The following is a 20,958-nucleotide window of genomic DNA, read 5'->3' as shown; positions in this document are numbered from 1 at the left end:
ATTTGTGAACACGATATTTGAAACGATTCAACACAATCAATTGTTTTCCTTTTTCACTAAGAACAACTTTCACAGAATTCATTTTGGCAATCAACTCAAACCGTATTGTATACAGATAGATCGAGCTCTATAGTGTTACTCTTCCTTATTAACTTATTTATTTTTAGCATATTATAGGCAAGACGCTCGGACAAGTCGAATTTTAAAATATTCATGGTATATTATAGCATCAATGTTTCGAACTTTACGCGATCCCTCTTCAGGTGACAGGCATAAATTTGATTTTTTTAAATGGGAAAGTACATCATGTGACATCTCATTTAAAAGCTTTTGAAATACTGATTACAAAAATGTATAATGCTTTAATCCTTTTTGAAAGCGTAGGTGCAAAATTTCGATCGAATTACCCCACAGGGGTAAAAAAAGAGAAAATATAGTCTGATTTTTAATTTCAAATATATCATTCAAATGAAACTTCTTGTTTATTCTAAGGACTTTCAGCCCTCCGTATTAATATAATCTTTCATTTTGTGTTTTAATTTTTCAAAAATACTTATTGGTTTTCTCAGGATTTGAAAAAAAAAAGTGAATGCGTTTAAAAAGGCTTCGATCGTAATTTTGCGCCTACAGTTTCAAATAGGATTAAAGTATTATCCATTTTTGTAATCAGTATTTCAAGAGCTTTTAAATGAGGTGTCACATGATGTACTTTCCATTTAAAAAAATCAACGTTATGCCTGTCACCTGAAGAGGGATCGCGTAAAGTTCGAAACATTGATGCTATCATACTATGATTATTTTAAAAATCGACCTGTCCCAGCGTTTTGCTTATGTGCTAAAAATAAATAAGTTAATAAGGGGGGTAACACTTATTCCAGCGCACTGTATGTATTACATTTTTTATTTGATTATCATAAATGCATAACCAATAAAATACTTACAAATTAAAAGCTATTAAAAGGAAATCAGAAGGATTACGATGCTCGGGATTCAATTCGACCATCTAAATATTTTGACCCTTCTTATAATTTAAATATATTTATGGGATTCAATTTACCTCCGCCCCTGTAAATTACTGTAAAAATAGGTCTGGACCTATCCATCTGCGATATGACCTTGACGACGCGTCTTTTACCGATCTTGAACGACAGTTTACAGGATCGTGGAGCCCCCCAGTATTATCGCTGTTGGTTTCATTTATGACTCTTCATTTTACTGCTACTGCTAGCGTCAATTTCTCGCCCGTGGAGCCGTAGCCTTAGGCTAAGGCTCCACGGGCGACAATTTTACGCCAGCAGTAGCCGTAAAACGAACTTAAGGTTCCGCGAAACGGAATAGGAATAGCCGAAATAAAACGGACTACAGGACTTGTGCCTAGTCGGTTTAGTTCGGCTATTCCTATTCCGTTCCGCGGAACCTTAAGTTCGTTTTACGGCTACTGCTGGCGTAAAATTGTCGCCCGTGGAGCCTTAACCTTAGTCTGGCCATCCACTACACTGTGGGACCCATTTTTGCGCTTCATTTTACTGATATTACAGCGCCGTAAATTGTCGCTTGTCTGGCCGTAGCCATAGAAAATCGCTGCAGAGATATTTTTTACAGCGCGCTGTCTGGCCATCCACTATACGCTGTGAGCTCGTACGTAAAGTGGATATTTATAAATTCGCGAGCGCCAGTAGTCTGTAAATGTTTACTGGAAATTTGACATAAATGTCAAAGTGATTAATTTAAAATTAAAATTAAAAACATGAATTATAAAAAATATTAGTTGGTCAAAGCTGTGGTACAGTAGGAAAAATGAAAGAATACCCATGAACGAACATATAAAACACGCTGTATTTTCCTGTCACCGTGTCACACAAAAAATTGGCCAACGCAAGTATATGTAATAATATTGTTACATGTACTGCACTGGACAATTTTTTTGTGGCACGGTGACAGGAAAATACAGCGTGTTTTATATGTTCGTTCATGGGTATTCTTTCATTTTTCCGAATGTATATATTTTTTCCTTAAATATACTTACGTTTTAAATACTGAATTTACGTTTATTTAATGTTCCGTAATATGTAATTATAAATTAATCTATTAATCTTAGCGCCATCTACACCATAATTGTGAAAGTATCCGAAGTAAGAAATTAATATTTCATCAATAGAACGTCAAAATGATTAGCAAAATCTTAAAAAAATCTATTACAATTTAATTACTTTTTAGCGTTGTACCGGGTGTCCCAATAAGAATGGCCCTCGGCCATATCTCAGGAACCGTTTATAGTACAGCTTTGAGAAAAGAATATTAAAAAAAAATTGCCTCAGGAAAAGCCTGGTAATTATTTTCATAATTGTAGGTCCACCGCTAGAGGGCGTAATTGAATAAAAATATTTAAAAATCAAAATTTTACATTTGCCTAATGAAAGGGCACTGGAAATGCCATCATCGTATTCTTCATAAAATTCTGCGCATATTTGATTTCACAAGTTTAATTCTACCTTCGCAAATAAGAGATGTGGGTGAGTGGGAACCTTCTTATGAAAAAATGGCTGTAAGTTCGCTTCTGCCAAATCGAATTTTGCATTCTTAGTCTTGTTGAAAACAGCTCTTTTTCGTAAATGTAAGTGTTTTATTTTCGAAATAGCCTAATAAGTAATATGCAAACTACGAGGTGTTATTTAACTATTTTCAGATATCTAGTTTCCTTTTGGAAAATATTAAATACAAGTATGCATTTTTAATCCTGTATTACAAAATTAGTCCAAATTAGCAACAGAATACCGAAAACCGCATGTCGATACCTTTTTTCTATCCCGAGATATCTTAAGAAATGTGTAAATATTAAACAACTGTTACTGTCACCGGTAAACGAGGTTAAGGAAAAGTAGTGTGCTATGGAAAAAACAAATATTTTTCAGATGTAGACGTATATAATTAATTAAAATAACAATAAGACAAACAACAGTATGAAATATAAAAAAGTAATAAAAGCAACTTCTTACTTAGTATTTAGTGACTGCCTAAATGTTCAAATTGTTGCCCATCATTTTCGATGCAAGCATTTACTTTTTCAAGAGTAGATTGAATAGCAACAGATTTAACTATTTTAGACTTTTATTTATGGGGACGGATTAAAGACCTTGTTTTTGCCGCTAGGCCCACTACTCGAGAAAACATGATCTAGAAAATACGAAACGCCATTCAAAGCATTGCGAAGGCAGAAATTGACACTGATGTTCAATCTACTCTTAAAAGAGTAAATGCTTGCATCGAAAATGATGGGCAACAATTTGAATATTTAGGTCCTTACTAAGTAAGTACATAGTTGCTTTTATTTCTTTGTTATATTTTATAGTGTTGTTTGTCTTATTGCTGTTTTAATTAATTATATACGTTTACATCTGGAAAATGTTTCTTTATTTTTTCCATAGCACACTACTGTTCCTTAACTTCGTTTACCGGTTAGATTAACATTTGTTTAAAATTTACACGTTTCTTACGATATCTCGAGATAGGAAAAAGATATCGACATGCGGTTTTCGGTATTCTGTTGCTAATTTGGTCTAATTTTGTAATACAGGATTAAAAATGCATACTTGTATTTAATATTCTCCAAATAAAACTAATTTCCAAAAATAATTAAATAACGCCTACTAGCTGGCATATTACTAATTAGGCTATTTCGAAAATAACATTCTTACATTAACAAAGAAGAGCTGTTTTCAACAAGACCAAGTATGCAAAATTCGATTTAGCAGAACCGGACTTACAGCCATTTTTTCATAAGGTTCCCACTTACCCCCACCTCTTATTTGCAAAGGTAGACTTAAACTTGTGAAATCAAATATGCGCAGAATTTCATGAAGAATACGATGATTGAATTTCCAGTGCCCTTTCATTAGGTAAATTTTGTAAAATTTTGATTTTTTAATTTTTGATATTCAATTACGCCCTCTAGCGGTGGACCTAGAATTATGAAAATAATTTCCAGGCTTTTCCCGAGGCAACTTTTGTTATGAATATTTTTTTCTCAAAGCTGTACTATATACGGTTCCTGAGATATGGCCTAGAGCCATTCTTATTGGGACACCCGGTACATATTAAGCGATAACAATTAAATAATAAATTTAAAAATTACCGGTGAAAGTTGAATTAGTAATCCGCTAGGAGCGACACCAGCGAAGCTCAGAGCGTATACTCACTGTAGGGCCCATTTTTCGATCTTCATTTTACTGCTCTTACAGCGCTGTAATTGTCGCAAATCTTTCCGTTAAGCGTAAAGTTCTGTGTTCGAGCTGTACAGATAAAAAACGCTGAAGGTGTTCTTGATGCCTTATAATAGACGTTGGATGAATTTGTTTCAGATAACTAAGAGCACAAAATACTTAGAAAAGACCCCAAGAATCTGTTTAACTAAGAGCACAAAATACTTTGTTTAGTTTTTAACCTAAAACATCGTTAAACAAATTGCAGATTGTGGTTTTTAAATATTCTTCAAACAAATTTTAATCTTTTTAAATTAAAACTTAACCCCCTCTGTGGCGCAGTGGTAAGAGCGCCTACCTTTGAAACGAAAGGTCGGGAGTTCGAATCCTACCAGGGGCAGAAATTTTTCATTTATTATAAATAAATGAAAAATAGTTTCTGTCCTTGTGGGATCGGTACTCACCGGAGGGACCGCAGACGTTCGGAAACAATTAGCGTCTCTTTGCAGAGACAATGACGTCGACTTTGCAAAGTAACAAGACACTTACTCAACACACACACTACACATTACTCCTCTGACTTAGTGATAAGTTATACAATTACGTGGCTAAAGGTTCTAGTTCTAAACCAAAGCCAAAATCAGAGAAAAAAAAATTAAAACTTTTTAGTTGTTTTTGTCAATGTCTTCCATCTAGATCAGCTTGTTTATAAGTGTTGTAGTATTATAATTATCTTATTACTTTTTATGTCTGTTGTCAATTGGCAATAATTGTCTGTTACAGTAGTATTGAATAAATTATAATACTTTGTATGTTTACTATGTAAACGACTTCACTATTTTGTTAAAGTATTTTGTTACTAAAAAATGTTTTTAGTTAATGTCGCCTGTCTAGATGGAAGACGTGTGTTTATAAATATTGTTGTTGTTTAGTTTTCATTTTAAGAGCGTAGGCGCAAAATTTCGGACCAATGCTTTTTAAATGCATTCACTTTTTCGAATTCTGAGAAAACTAATAAATAATAATTATTACGTCTATAAAAAGATGTAATCGTAATATATGACTTTACAGAGCCGCTGTGACCGATAATTATTTTAACCACTGACATGCTGTATGCGTATGCCATGCCTCGCCGAAAATATACAGGGTGAGTGGGGAGGAACGCCCCAAACTTTAAGACTGTATAATATATCTAATAATAACTAAAAATAACTCATATGTTGTTATTCGATTTTCATTTCTTTCCGAGATACGGGGTGTTAAAATTTTTCTTACAAACTGATGATTTATTTATGGCTCTAAAACTGGTTGATATATGCAAATGAAAATTGGTGGATTGTAAGACGTAGTTATTGCGCATTGTTTGACATACAATTAAGAATTTTATATTCACCACTGGCGCGCGTACGGGATTTTTTGTCAGAAATTAAACGGGGAATTCAAAAATAATTTTTAATTTGAAATATCTCAGTGGCGTACTATTTTTTTATAATTTATAAATATATAATTTCATACTTTTACCCGTACACGCGCCAATGGTGAATATAGTATTTTTATTACAAAAGCGATATTACGTAGGTCAAAATTTTTGACGTAAAGAGAACTGTCAAAACATTAGAATGTGACTTTTCATTATTGCCATGTTTATTATAAATATGGCAATAATGAAAAGTCACATTCTAATGTTTTGACAGTTCTCTTACGTCAAAAATTTTGACCTACGTAATATCGCTTTTGTAGTAAAAATACTATATAAAATTCTTAATTGTATGTCAAAAAATACGCAATAACTACGTCTTAAAATCCACCAAATTTCATTTGCATCCTAACCGGTTTTAGAGCAACAAATAAATCGTCAGTTTGTAAGAAGAATTTTAAACATCTCGGAAACAAATGAAAATCGAATACCAACGTATGAGTTATTTTTAGTTATTATTACATATATTATACAGTCTTAAAGTTTGGGGCTTTCCTCCCCACTCACCCTGTATTTTTTTGTAAAATTTTATCTTTTAAAATGATATATTTATAAATCGCTTCATACATAAGTAAACATTAAAGATAATTTGCATCCCTTAGCTATGTATTACTTTTCAACGAAAACATTTCGTTTATAAATTCGCAAAAGTGTGTGTGTTATTGCGTTGCCGCTCCTGCAATACTCAGATCAGATTTATCGATGGATTCATATGTAGTTTTTTCTTCTGAATCCAAATCTGAAAACGGCATTTCGATATTTCTAACCGTCTTTGAGATAATCGACCTCAAAGTCTAAAATGTGACGTCACAATCGTTTTATTTTATCCCGACACACTACACGTCCAGCTGAAATCTTTGCTATTAAGTAGACTAGTTTTTTAATCTCGATTTGTTAAGCAAAGCATAGGTTATTTACATTTGAGTTTAAACTAAATTTTAAATTAAGTATTAATAATACATCAATGACATTTAATAGTGAATTTAATTCTTGTATACAATAAATAAGATGTTCAAAAATACAATTTGAGTATATTTTAAAAGCAATAATTTATTAACAGCTTTAAAAAGGTTTATACGAGTATTCGGCCTCCCCTTTATGATAAATGGACTGTTCCATTTGCTATGAAATTAAAATATAGTCGGTTCGCTAAACTCGGCACAACTGGCTAGTGATTTTAGTAGGTAATTTTTTTTGTTTTTGCGAATTTTGCCAAAATTGACAAAATTACTAATTATTTAGTAATTATTAACTAATTACTAATTATTTTTTTTGTCAAATTGGCAAAATTATTGACTAAAATCACAAACCAGTTGTGTCTGAGTTTAGCGAACCGACAGTATATGAAATAATATTGTTTGGTATAAAAAATTATGGTCTGATATGTGCAATTACATCCTTCTAATAGAAAAAAATATTTGAAGATTTTTCTCAAATTATGGATACCAACAACATTTTCATTTATAACTCTTTTATTTTTAATTTGACGAAGAAAAGTTATTCATAAAAAGCTCTTCATGTTCTGAGATTTATGATGCAACCATCATATGTAAAATTTTATTAATTTTATACGAGTTATATAAAAAATATGAATTTCGATCAAGAGTAAACTACCTTTATAGTTCATAACATTTAAATTAGAATGATATAATTGCACATTAAAACATAATTATTAATTCTAAACTACTTTTCATAATAGCAATTTTCCATATTATGAATTAACATACGTAAATAAACAAAGTTTTCGTTATGATAATGCTCGCATTTTCAGCTTGATATTTTTATATCCTTTTAGATAATAGCTAAGATCAGTTATGTTTAAGAACAAAACAGCAGTTTACAAATGTTAAAATAAACATAATTTAACTTTACTAATGCAAAAACTAGTTCTGGCAGTGACTCAGTTTTCAGTTATGTCAGATTTTACAGCTTCGTTAGGAGATTGACGTCACCAAATCAGTGAGTCAGTTTCAGGAGATTTTGTTAGTTAGACCAATAACTTAATAGGGTCGTTTCATTACAGTTGTACCATTAAACTTATAATATTATCACCGTGATTTATTAACGTAACTTTCATTAACCTATTTATTTTTGTTGCAGATTAATAAAGATGACGTTATATCACAGAAAATTTGTTCAAAATGTGGCGAAAACGTCTTAAAGCTGTATACTTTCCGAGAGCAGTCATTGAAAAATGATAAACTTTTAAAGGTAACGTTAATTTTTCTTTTTCTCATCCAATGCCATTTTCTTGATTGCAAATTAAGAATATAAATTAGCTATTGTTCTATCAACGCCTACACAAAACTCTGTTCTTTTGGAATACTTATAGATACACTATTTTAATGAAAGCCTTTAAATGGTATTGTTTATTATTTATTACTATTATCATTTATCATAATCTAACAATAAACTCTCCTATTAATTGTGTATCAATAGTAGTATTTCTTATCTATAAAGCTCTTATAGGACTGAAAAACACATTGTTTGACTGAAGGACATTTTAAATAAAGCGTATGTGTTTTAATTAAAATATATAATTAGTCCATTGAAATGTTACATTTAGGATTGCATTTCTTAGAGGAGTCAATTTTATTTTTTTAATGTGTAGGGGGTTCAGTAGAAGCTTAAGTTCAAGTTTTTGGGGTCGCCGCCCTTGTCCCCCGGCCGCCATATTGGAAAAAGGGTTGCAAAAGGCTTTCGCGTTGTATCTCCTAAACTAGCAACCCTACAGAAAATTTATCACCCATAAAATGTAGCAAATTAAATTTTCTACAATTTTACATCTACATATTACTTTTTATCGTCAAGTGACCAACAAAAAAGTTATAAACAAAAATAAGAGAAAATTTTATAAGAAGTTTCTTTTTGGAGGTTATAACTTTTTTCCGTTCATTTCACAATAAAATAACATTATAGCGATTTTGTAGAAGATTTTTCAATGAACAATAATTTTCACTATAAAGTTGTTTCATTTTATTTATTATCTAGGTTTTACAGCGCTCCAAACTTGACCAGATTCTCGAATTCTCATAGGAATACAATAAAAACAATACTTTTCTATCTACAGTCGGAAAAATGAAAGAATACCCATGAACGATCACATTAATCACTTATTTTGTACTTGCTATCTTTTTCTATAACAAACGTTTGTGATTTATAGAAAAAGACAGCAAATACAAAATAAGTGATTGATGTGATCATTCATGGGTATTCTTTCATTTTTCACGACTGTACGTATTAGGCGAGCGGCAACAACCCTTAAAATTACGTTATGCCGACCACGAAAATCAGATTTAAGGTGAATGACCAATTTTGGTCATTTTTTATGTTTTCGAGGTCGCTGAATCCGAATATGAAGTTTATTTTTATCTAGAGTTGGTATAACACTTGAAAAATCAAATTTTATACAAAAATGCCAAAAATCAATTTTGATGATTTTTCAAATTTACCTCGCTGTATCTTTGGTCGCTGTAAATTTTTTCTTTTGAAAATTTAACTGTGTCATCTGTGAAGTATGTAGATGACAATGAAATTTGTCCAAAATGTTTAAACACATTTAAAAAAGGAGTTGTATATTTTTAAACATTTTGTCATCATGTTTCGTTAGTTTCATGTTTACTTAAAATTAAAAAACTTGAGTGACAAACTCTTGAGTTTATAATTTTAACCAACACAGCAATAAAATATGATTCATGAAGAAGTTTTTTGGAAAATTTTAAGTCAAAATGTACAATAGGAAAAAAGTTACAGTAGGAAAAATGAAAGAATACCCATGAACGAACATATAAAACACTCTGTATTTTCCTGTCACCGTGTCATACAAAAAAATGTCCAAAGCAAGTACATGTAATAATTATTATTACATGTACTTGCGCTGGGCAATTTTCTTTGTGACACGGTGACAGGAAAATACAGCGTGTTTTATATGTTCGTTCATGGGTATTCTTTCATTTTTCCGACTGTATGTTACTTCATAGACAAGCGGCACACCCCAAAAAACGCTTATATCTCGAGATCCTGATCACGTTGTGGTGAATGGCTAATTTTGATCATACTTTATGATTTTGAGATCAAAAATCGTTTTTTTTTGCTCTTCTCAAGAATTTTGCAATTTGCGGTTGCGTCATTCTTCTTCTGGACCGACGAATTTGTCCTCAAACAACTTCTTGGGCCTTTTCTATATATGCAAGTTTTATAGTGGGGAGAAAGGTCACAAATAGATTAATAATAGCATAGGAATGTTAAAATCAAAATAAATTGTATGAATAAAAATATATATTAGTCCAGAAAGCCACTGCGCATCCGCTAGGAAAAATATTCTGATTCGGATTTTTTGCACAGTCTTACTCAAAAAGGACCCCTTTTAACAATTTTGCATGTTGCCAGGACCAAAAAGTGGTCAAAAATTTTTTAAACGTTTTTTTTTGTTTTTTTCCTAAAATTATTTTTTTTGCATGGAAAAAAGTTTTTTTAGGTTTTTTGGATCATTCCAAACAGAAAAGGTCTTTAGTGACTTTTCTCTAAAAATGATAGTTTTTGACAAATAAGCGATTAAAAATTGAAAAATTGCGAAATCGGCCATTTTTAACCCTCAAAAACTATATGAAAAACTGAAAATTTGAATGTTGCCAAGGTAGGTAGATATTCTTTAAACATCGATTGATGAAATCCCGAAGAGTTTTTCTCAATACAATATTCAAAACTCCTTTGTTTTTTAATTGCTAATCAAGCGTGCGCGACACTATTTTCCACCGACAGTATGCTGCAAATGAAAGGAATAAATTCGTTATTTCGTAAACCGGCGACTTTAAGGAAAAATCCCGAAACAGGTCGATTTTTATTTTTAAGTTATGTAATTGTGGCATATATGATATACTAGTGACGTCATCCGTCGGGGCGTGATGACGTAATCGATGATTTTTTTAAATGAGAATAGGGGTCGTGTGGTAGCTCATTTGAAAGGTTCTTCAATTCTCTATTCAGTAATGTAAACATTTACATAATTATTTATACAGGGTGTCCTTCTACTTCTTTTTTTGTCAAATAATTTAATTTAATAAAAATTTTTTGGACGCCTTGTATAAATAATTATGTAAATGTTTATATTACTGAATAGATAATTGAAGAACCTTTCAAATGAGCTAGCACACGACCCCTATTCTTATTTAAAAAAATCATCGATTACGTCATCACGTCCAGATGGATGACGTCACTACTATACCATATATGCCACAATGACATAACTTAAAAATAAAAATCGACCTGTTTCGGGATTTTTCCTTAAAGTCGCCGGTTTACGAAATAACGAATTTATTCCTTTCATTTGCAGCATACTGTCGGTGGAAAATAGTGTCGCGCACGCTTGATTAGCAATTAGAAAACAAAGGAGTTTTGAATATTGTATTGAGAAAAACTCTTTGGAATTGCATCAATCGATGTTTAAAGAATATCTACCTACCTTGGCAACATTCAAATTTTCAGTTTTTCACATAGTTTTTGAGGGTTAAAAATGGCCGATTTCGCAATTTTTCAATTTTTAATCGTTTATTTGTCAAAAACTAGTGTCGCGCACTCGTGATTAGGAATTAAAAAACAAAGGAGTTTTGAATATTGTATTGCAAAAAACTCTTCGGGATTTCATCAATCGATGTTTAAAAAATATCTACCTACCTTGGCAACATTCAAATTTTAAATTTTTCACATAGTTTTTGAAGATTAAAAATGGCCGATTTCGCAATTTTTCAATTTTTAATCGCTAATATGTCAAAACTATCAACTTTAGAGAAAAGTCACTAAAGACCTTTTCTGTTTGGAATGATCCAAAAAACCTAAAAAAACTTTTTTCCATGCAAAAAAAAATAATTTTAGGAAAAAAACAAAAAAAACGTTTAAAAAATTTTTGACCACCTTCTGGTCCTGGCAACATGCAAATTTTTTAAAAGGAGTCCTTTTTGAGTAATATTGTGCAAAAAATCCGAATTAGAATATTTTTCCTAGCGGATGCGCAGTGGCTTTCTGGACTATATAGATAGAAAAGTAAGCCAAACGTTTTGTTTTTATTGTATCCCTATGAGCATTCGAGAATCTGGTTAAGTTTGGAGCGCTGTAAAACCTATATAAATAAATAGAATTAAACAACTTTATAGTGGAAATTGTTCATTGAAAAACCCTCTACAAAATTGCTATACTGTTATTTTATTTTAAAATGAACTGAAAAAAAGTTATAACCTCCAAAAGGAGACTTGTTAAAAAATGTTTACTTATTTTTGTTTATATCTTTTTTGTTGGTCACTTGACGATAAAAAGTAATAGAAACAAAATTGTAGAAAATTTAATTTGCTACATTTTATGTTTAATTAGGTTTTCCGTAGTTTACGAGATATAGCGCGAAACACCTTTGCACCTAATTACCAAGATGGCGGCCGGGGGACAAGGGTGGCGACCCCAAAAACTTGAACTTAAACTTCTACTGATCCCCCCTACACATTAAAGAAATAAAATTGACTCCTCTAAGAAATGCAAGGTATGGCCTAAAAAATGTAACATTTTAATGGACTAAATAAATATAATGAATAGAAATAGTATTTATAGCTTATAACATAAGCTGAAGGATTGGACACACCTTCATGCAGCCTCCCGATCCGACTACGATCATAGTCATGACATGACATACATTCAATGGCATACAGCATTATAGGAGATTATCTGTGTACCTACTGTGAGACCACAAGCCATATTTCCGTCACCTGACCAATCTTACACCTGACCAATCGAACACCGACATTGTCGACTATTCGTGTTCTTGCTGCGGGACGCTGTTAGTTTGGTCATAGAATAATGTGACGTTGTTTATAATGTGGGCACATATTATAAATGGCCTCACAATCTGGCCTATTTCTGAGAGAAGGATCTAGAGCAGCGGTTCTCAACCTTTTTGAGTGATGTACCACTTAGAGTTATTTTTATTATTTTTGGTACCACCTATATTTTTAAATTGTATTATCAATACTTACTAAGTACTACTATTTTAATTTTTTCTGTGTTTTGTGTACCACCACCAATAATGATATGTACCACCAGTGGTACATGTACCACAGATTGAGAACCTCTGATCTAGAGAATACGAGCCTCGACCATGGAATTCGAGACGACCGCTGTCAAAGTATATAAGAACAGGAATTCGTCCGCAGGCCAGTCATTCATTGATCGAAGCGCGTCGCGTAATTTAATGTATTCGAATCGAAGGTATTGAAATGTATTTATTAGTTATCAGAATTATTATGTTTAGTTAATTAAATCATAAATTTGAGTTTGTAAATAAATTAGATGTGTTAGTTGGTGTTATTTGTAATTATTAAAATAAATAAGTGATGTAAATAAAATAATATAAGTAAGTCTTCCTTTATTTAAATTAAACTTAGTGCCTAAAGATATAAATAAATAAAAGAGTAGAGTCAATCGCGTAACAAATGGTGCAGAAGTGAGGATACTTTAAAAATAAATAAAATATAAATCGTAATAAATAAAGTGTGTGATCATGTCTACCTTGTGTAAGCTAAAAATTGCAGACCTGAGACTTGAATTGGAAGAAAGGGACCTGAGTTCTACTGGGAAAAAGGCTGATATAGTCGAACGTCTAAAGAACGCTCTTCAGGAAGAGGGTCAAGATCCAGAAACCTATTTGTTTGAAGACAATCATGCTGCTTTGATTTCGTCAATTACATCGTTAGAGAACAAAGTTTCGACAGACATTACGTCGTTGGAGACCAGAGTTTCTAGTGAAATCTCCCAAGTTTCCTCGGATGTTTTGAAAGTTTCGACAGACATTACATCGTTAGAGAGCAAAGTTTCTAGTGAAATCTTTCAAGTTTCCTCGGATGTTTTGAAAGTTTCGACAGACATTGCGTCGTTAGAGAACAAAGTTTCCGGAGACATTACATCGTTAGAGAAAAAAGTTTCTAGTGACATTTCGAAAGTTTCGGGTGATATTTCATCCCTTGAAAGCAAGATGACTAACGAGATCTCTAAAGTCACTTCGGATTTTGACGACAAGATATCGTCCATAAAATCTACTTTTGAAGAAAAGATCAAGGAAATAGAAAAGAAACTGGAGGAAACTGAAAAAATGGACAAAGGGATGGAACCCATCTTAACAGATATTAAAGATGATGAAACCAAATACAAATTGGAACCACGGTCGATAGTTGAAGGGAGTGTAGGTCATGCTCGTGTTAAGGTGCCAAATTTCGACGGAAAGTCATCATGGAACAACTACATGAAACAGTTCGAAGCAGGTGCAAGAGCGAACGGATGGTCTGAAAAAGACAAAGCTGTAAACCTGGTTATTGCTCTTCGAGGAGAGCTTTAGATGTACTTGAGACCATAGCAGTAGAGGAAACTAATGATTATGAACAACTTATGAAGAGACTAAACATGCGCTATGGGCAGGAACATTTGGAGTATGTCTATCAGGCGCGGCTTAAAAACCGACGGCAAAAGAAAGATGAAGCTCTTCAACAATACGAGGTCGATATTGCCATGTTGGTACGATATGCATATCCAACAGCTCACGAAGACATGATGGAAAAGTTGGCTGTTCAAACATTTATTGATGGCCTTCGTGACCATGAAATGCAAAGAACACTGCGATTAGCTCGTCACAAGACGCTGGTCGATGTATTGTCCGCGGCCCTCGAGTTCGAATCAGCTACGCAGGCCTCTGGTGAGTACAGTGCAGTTCGAACTGTGAAAGAAGAAGAGGACGAAGACAAACTTGACCAGCTGGTAAATATGGTGAAAGGCTTTACATCGAAGAAAACGAAGACCATGAATTGCTGCAATTGTGGTGAAAAGGGGTACGCACGGAGTTTAAGGAAGAACGCAAATCAAGAAACTCGCCAGCAGGAAATAAGAGAGCGCACAGACCCTAGGGGGCAGCCTCGACTCAGAACTCCTCTAAAGACCATCTAATACTAATAGCTTCTTTGAAATGTCGTGAAGATAATGTATATGTAGATGAAGAAGTAAATGGTAAAAAGTATACATTGTTGGTGGATACCGGAGCGACCAGGACCATTATACGACCGTCAGTTATAAACAGTCGTAAGAAACTCTTACCAACGAGGTTGCGACTGCGGACTGCCACAGGTGAAAATGCCAACATCCACGGAGAAATCCAGATACAATTGGGGATTGGAGCAGAAAAGTTCGTCCATACTGTCATAGTTGCAGACATCGAAGAAGATGTTATATTAGGAATGGACGTAATGAATTTGCGTGGATTTCAATTGGATTTTAAGAACAGGGTAATCAAAGTTGGCAACGAGGAGGTATTTCTTCATCCACATGATGACAGCACTATGCTAGCAGCTATTAGAGAAGATACAGTTGTGCCTGCGAGGAGTGAAACGATCATCGTAGCGCGGCTACAGGGAATTGTAGAAGAAGGAACACCTGTTATAATGGAGCCATGGAACCACGACGAGGAGGTTGGCCGAGGAATCATAATTGGAAAGGAATTGGTTACTTCTGCTAAAGAAATTCCCGTGAGATTGATTAATGTCAATGACTCCCGGTGACCATCAAGAAGGAGACAAAAGTAGGAACTTGTGTACCCGTGACGTCCATAATCCGTCAGACGACAACATCAGATAATTCCAACGACAAGTTCGACCAAATGGTTGCAGTTGCAGGCCAGTCTCTAAACCAAGTAGAAAAAAGGAAATTAAGGGAATTTCTTCGGCAATATCGTGACATATTCGTACCGAAAGGAGGAAAGACAGGAAGAACGACAGTTGTCAAACACAAAATTGACACTGGTACCGCTAGGCCAATTCGTCAAACAGCTCGACGATTACCACAGGCGAAGAGAGAGGAAGCTGAAAGGATTGTTCAAGAAATGAAGAAAGACGGGATGATAGAATCTTCTACGAGCCCATGGGTCTCTCCGGTGGTCCTGGTCAAGAAGAAAGATGGAGCTACGAGGTTCTGTGTGGACTACCGTTTGTTGAACAATGTTACTAAGAAAGATAGTTATCCTCTGCCTCGGATCGACGACACGTTGGACACATTGGCTGGAAGTAAATTGTTTTTTACGTTGGAGTTGAAGTCTGGATATTGGCAGGTAGAAATGGATCCAGTGGACAAGGAGAAGACGGCCTTCACGACAGGATCTGGATTATGGGAATTCAACGTTATGCCGTTTGGACTCTGTAATGCTCCTGCGACATTTGAGAGGCTTATGGAAAATGTGTTGAGAGGGTTATCTTGGAAGACGTGCCTGGTGTATTTAGACGACATAATCGTTTTGGGAGAGACGTTTGAAGACCACCTGAAGAATTTAGAAGACGTTTTTAATCGACCTAAAGCTGCCCAGTTAAAGTTAAATCCCAAGAAATGCCAGTTATTTCAAAGTAAAGTCAATTATTTAGGTCATATAGTCAGCGAAGAAGGAGTGGCCGTGGATAAAGGAAAAATCGATTCCATTAAGGAATGGCCTGAACCAACTGATAAAAATCAAGTGAGAAATTTTCCAAGACACCGAGGTCCAGGTGTTAGTCTGTTGCAATCCGCATAGTTACGGGTGCGGAGAGAAGACCGTCCCCTGTCACTTTTATACAACTGGGAGTCGTAAAAGAGGGTCCAGTTGCAGATACCATCATCCAGTTCTAGTCCCGACAAGGTTCCAGGAGGAACCATCTTTTAAGGAGGGGGCAATGTGACGTTGTTTATAATGTGGGCACATATTATAAATGGCCTCACAATCTGGCCTATTTCTGAGAGAAGGATCTAGAGAATACGAGTCTCGACCATGGAATTCGAGACGACTGCTGTCAAAGTATATAAGAACAGGAATTCGTCCGCAGGCCAGTCATTCATTGATCGAAGCGCGTCGCGTAATTTAATGTATTCGAATCGAAGGTATTGAAATGTATTTATTAGTTATCAGAATTATTATGTTTAGTTAATTAAATCATAAATTTGAGTTTGTAAATAAATTAGATGTGTTAGTTGGTGTTATTTGTAATTATTAAAATAAATAAGTGATGTAAATAAAATAATATAAGTAAGTCTTCCTTTATTTAAATTAAACTTAGTGCCTAAAGATATAAATAAATAAAATAGTAGAGTCAATCGCGTAACAATAAGAAACAATTGTTTTGAACAATTGTTTTAAACAATTGTTTCCTATGATTACGGTACCATGATCATAGAATCGTTTTTTGAAAGCATAATATATTTCTTATCGCGGGCTACGGACGGAGTGCATTAACGGATGCAATGGATCGTGCAGAGGAGTGAAAAAATAAAAACAAAAGAAATGCAATGTAACGACTGTAACAACTGAAATACACACTGCGTGGACTAGTAAATGCAGTCCCATGCGTATCTTTATAAAATAAAATAAATTAAAACAAATTAAATTACAGTAAAATAAATTAATCTATTATCAAGAATTCAGTGGACAGCATGTTAACATGTTACTCTACTGAAGAAAAAAACGTTAAAAATGACTTTTTTAACATATCAATTATTCTCGTTTAAAATTCAGATACATAACAGTATTGTCGCATTGAGTGAAATAAAATTTTAAAAAGAAAAATATGCACTACAAGATGAAAAAAAATGTTGCTTTCTCTAAATATAACTTATCTGCTCCTAACAAGATTGCAGCAACCAGTTATAAATAATAAATCAAATAAATTGATAATTCAACGTGGGAAAAATAAACATCTATGAATAATATCACAATCATTTCTGTGTGATTAATAATTATGATTTTTGTTTAACCGAGAGGTGCATTCATTTGGGTCTTTTAGTTGTTGCAATTGCTTTTTTAATCTCTTTGAAAGCAGAGCATCGTGATGCAGGGTAAACGATCATCTTCTTCTTCTTCACGTGTCATATCAGAATTATCCGACGTTGCCTTTAAGGATTCGTTGTAATATCTCATACAGGGTGAGTCATGAGGAACTGTACATACTCCTACCTCGTGTAGAGGCTCCTATGGGGAGTAACAAATGACCATTAAAAAGTGTCGGCTCCCATTGTTTAATAATATACAGGGCGAGTTTCTCATTTTGACAGAAATTTGTATTCGTCATAATTTTTGAACGGTCAGATCGATGTGTCTCTTATTTTGGTCAATCGTTACACCATTACCACCTAATCAACTAATTTATTCAAACTAGAAAAAAATCAGGTCCGGCTTCAAAAAAATTAGTTCGTTTAGGTCTTAGAAAAAATTTCACCCTGTATACGCTTTTTGAAAACTATAATATGAATTTTACAAATTAGACAAATAGGCAATTAAAATGACATATTTATTTTTTACCCACACGATTACTTAATTTTTTATAAAAAAATCAAATTTGAGTATGAATTAAAAGTTTGGTAAAGTGAACCATAGATTTAAAAAAAATAACTTTTATTACAAAACTTAATTTTTTTTAACAAATATTTAATTTATGTTACCACCCAATCAACTGATTTATACAAACTAGAAAAAAATCAGGCCCGGATTTAAAAAATTAGTTCGTTTTGGTCTTAGAAAAAATTTCACCCTGTATACTGTTTCTGAAAACTCTAATATGAATTTTACAAATTAGACAAATAGGCAATTAAAATGGCATATTTATTTTTTTTCTCCACACGATTACTTAATTTTTTATTTAAAAATCAAATTTGTCAAAATCGGAATTTTAACCTAAAACTGAAAAAAAAATGAAATCACGGTTTAACTCGCTACAACTCTGTTCCATTTTAAATTTTTTTTTTCTGAAATTTTACAGCACATATCTCTTACCATTGTGAATATGAAAATTGTTGTAGACTTTCCGTCTTCTTCTCATAAAAGTTATGAATTTTTAAAAATAAAAGGTGCAGATTCGTGAATTGCAAAGTTAAATCGCAAAAATTAAGTGAAAAAATTTAAAATTTATCTATTTGATCACGTTTATGTTAAACTATAGAGTTCAAAGAGAAGTGTTATGGGTTTTAGATCTAGACGTGGTATAGAAAAAAAATGGTGAAGCTTTTAATTTTGAGAAAAATGTTGTTTAATTTTTTTTATTTTTATGGCAAAATTCCGATTTTGACAAATTTGATTTTTTAATAAAAAATTAAGTATAATCGTGTGGGGAAAAATAAGTACGCCATTTTAATTGCCTATTTGTCTAATTTGTAAAATTCATACTAGAGTTTTCAAAAAGCGTATACAGGGTGAAATCTTTTCTAAGACCAAAACGAACTAATTTTTTAAATCCGGGCTTGATTTTTTTCTAGTTTGAATAAATCAGTTGATTGGGTGGTAACATAAATTAAATATTTGTTATTAATTTTTGTAATAACAGTTAATTTTTTTAAATCTGGTTTCTAGTAAATATTGTTCACTTTACCAAACTTTTAATTATTCATAGTCAAATTTGATTTTTTTATAAAAAATTAAGTAATCGTGTGGGGAAAAAAATAAATATGCCATTTTAATTGCCTATTTGTCTAATTTGTAAAATTCATATTAGAGTTTTCAAAAAGCGTATACAGGGTGAAATTTTTTTTAAGACCGAAACCAACAATTTTTTTAAATCCGGGCCTGATTGTTCTCTAGTTTGTATAAATCAGTTGATTAGGTGGTAACATAAATTAAATATTTGTTCACAAAAAATTAATTTTTGTAATAAAAGTTATTTTTTTTTTAAGTTATGGTTCACTTTACCAAACTTTTAATTCATACTCAAATTTGATTTTTTTATAAAAAATTAAGTAATCGTGTGGGGAAAAAATAAATATGTCATTTTAATTGCCCATTTGTCTAATTTGTAAAATTCATATTATAGTTTGCAAAAAGCCTATACAGGGTGAAATTTTTTCTGAGACCCAAACAAACTAATTTTTTTGAAGCCGGACCTGATTTTTTTCTAGTTTGAATAAATCAGTTGATTACGTGGTAATAGTTTAACGATTGACCAAAATAAGAGACACATCGATCTGACCGTTCAAAAATTATGACGAATACAAATTTCTGTCAAGATGCGAAACTCGCCCTGTATATTATTAAACAATGGGAGCAGACACTTTTTAATGGTCATTTATTATTCCCCATAGGGGCCTCTATACGAGGTAGGAGTATGTACAGTTCCTCATGACTCACCCTGTATAGATTTCCTTCATTATATGTCCCAGATAAGACATTTTCCAGTTTTTAACAGTCTTTAGCAGTTCTCTATCTTTGTTGACCCTCCTTAGTATTTCTTCAGTAGTTTTTTTTGCTGTCCAAGGTATCTTCAGCATCAGTCTATGAATCCACATAATTCTGTTCATGATCTATACTTTTAGCGTCCACCCTTCTGCACCATACAAAAGTACATTCCAAACATAGGACTTAACCATTGTTTGTCTTAGTGCTAAACTGAGATGATTATTGCAATGAAATTACTCAATTTTCATAAAAGTAGTTTTAGTCATTATTATTCTGTTTTATTTCTATGTCTGGATCTAGCTGGTCCGTTATCACAGTTCCCAAATATGTTATTTTGTGAAGTTTCTCAAATTGTACTCCCATTTTATTAAAGCTCTACATTTGGATGTGGGTCACGACTAAAATCTAAAATATTGGTTTTGTTGTGAGTTTATTTTAATGCCCATTTATTCTCCTACCTCGTGAATACGATCAAGCAGAATTTGGAGACCTTCAAAATTATCTGACAAAATAATCGTACAATAATTTTAAAAGTAGGCAGTAAGCTTGTAGCATTATTTTTTCGGCTTTAGAATATTTTTTTTATTGCCCTTCTTGTAAATTTTTGTAGAAGTACCATGCTTATGATTTTCAAACATCTGCAGAGAAATTCTAATGGAAGCTAGGGAACCGAAATTCGTCTACATTCTCATAAAAGTTAATTAGTTTTTTTTACCCTTGAAATTTCAAGAGTATGGTCCGTAATCCTACCCATGGTCCGTAATCCTGGTTGTCGTAGTATCATGAATCCTACCCTTATTGAGATTTTTTATCGCATTCTTAAACACTTTCCCTTTGATTTGGTGTGACTTAACCAGACTTAACTGCGTAAAACTACCTGCTGTTTTTAATGGATCACTTGCCATAACTTTTACAAGACATTATGACTACATAAAAAAATGATTTAACTTGACGTGCCTTTTTGAAAACTTTATTTTATTAGTCTGGGCTGATTATCGGAGAATAGGCCATTTTTGGGAAAAGTTATTTACCAGCAATTTTTTTGGTGGAATCGAATCTTATGATTGTATATATTAATAATG

General features: G+C 32.8%; 1 protein-coding gene across 3 annotated transcripts in view; it reads left to right on the top strand.

Annotated features, from left to right (window-relative positions):
• Positions 1-20,958, top strand: part of LOC126889471 (GATA zinc finger domain-containing protein 7-like) — a 178,197-nt gene that overhangs the window by 146,079 nt on the left and 11,160 nt on the right. For all 3 annotated transcript variants that reach the window (XM_050657792.1, XM_050657791.1, XM_050657790.1), the window contains exon 2: positions 7,777-7,887. In XM_050657792.1, the coding sequence (XP_050513749.1) occupies positions 7,777-7,887 (111 nt within the window). The remainder of the gene's footprint in view (positions 1-7,776; positions 7,888-20,958) is intronic.

This window comes from Diabrotica virgifera, chromosome 8 (assembly GCF_917563875.1).
Source record: "Diabrotica virgifera virgifera chromosome 8, PGI_DIABVI_V3a".
Lineage (NCBI taxonomy): Eukaryota > Metazoa > Arthropoda > Insecta > Coleoptera > Chrysomelidae > Diabrotica > Diabrotica virgifera.
The sequence above is the reverse complement of the archived record's forward strand: the minus strand, read 5'-3'. Positions and strand labels throughout refer to the sequence as shown.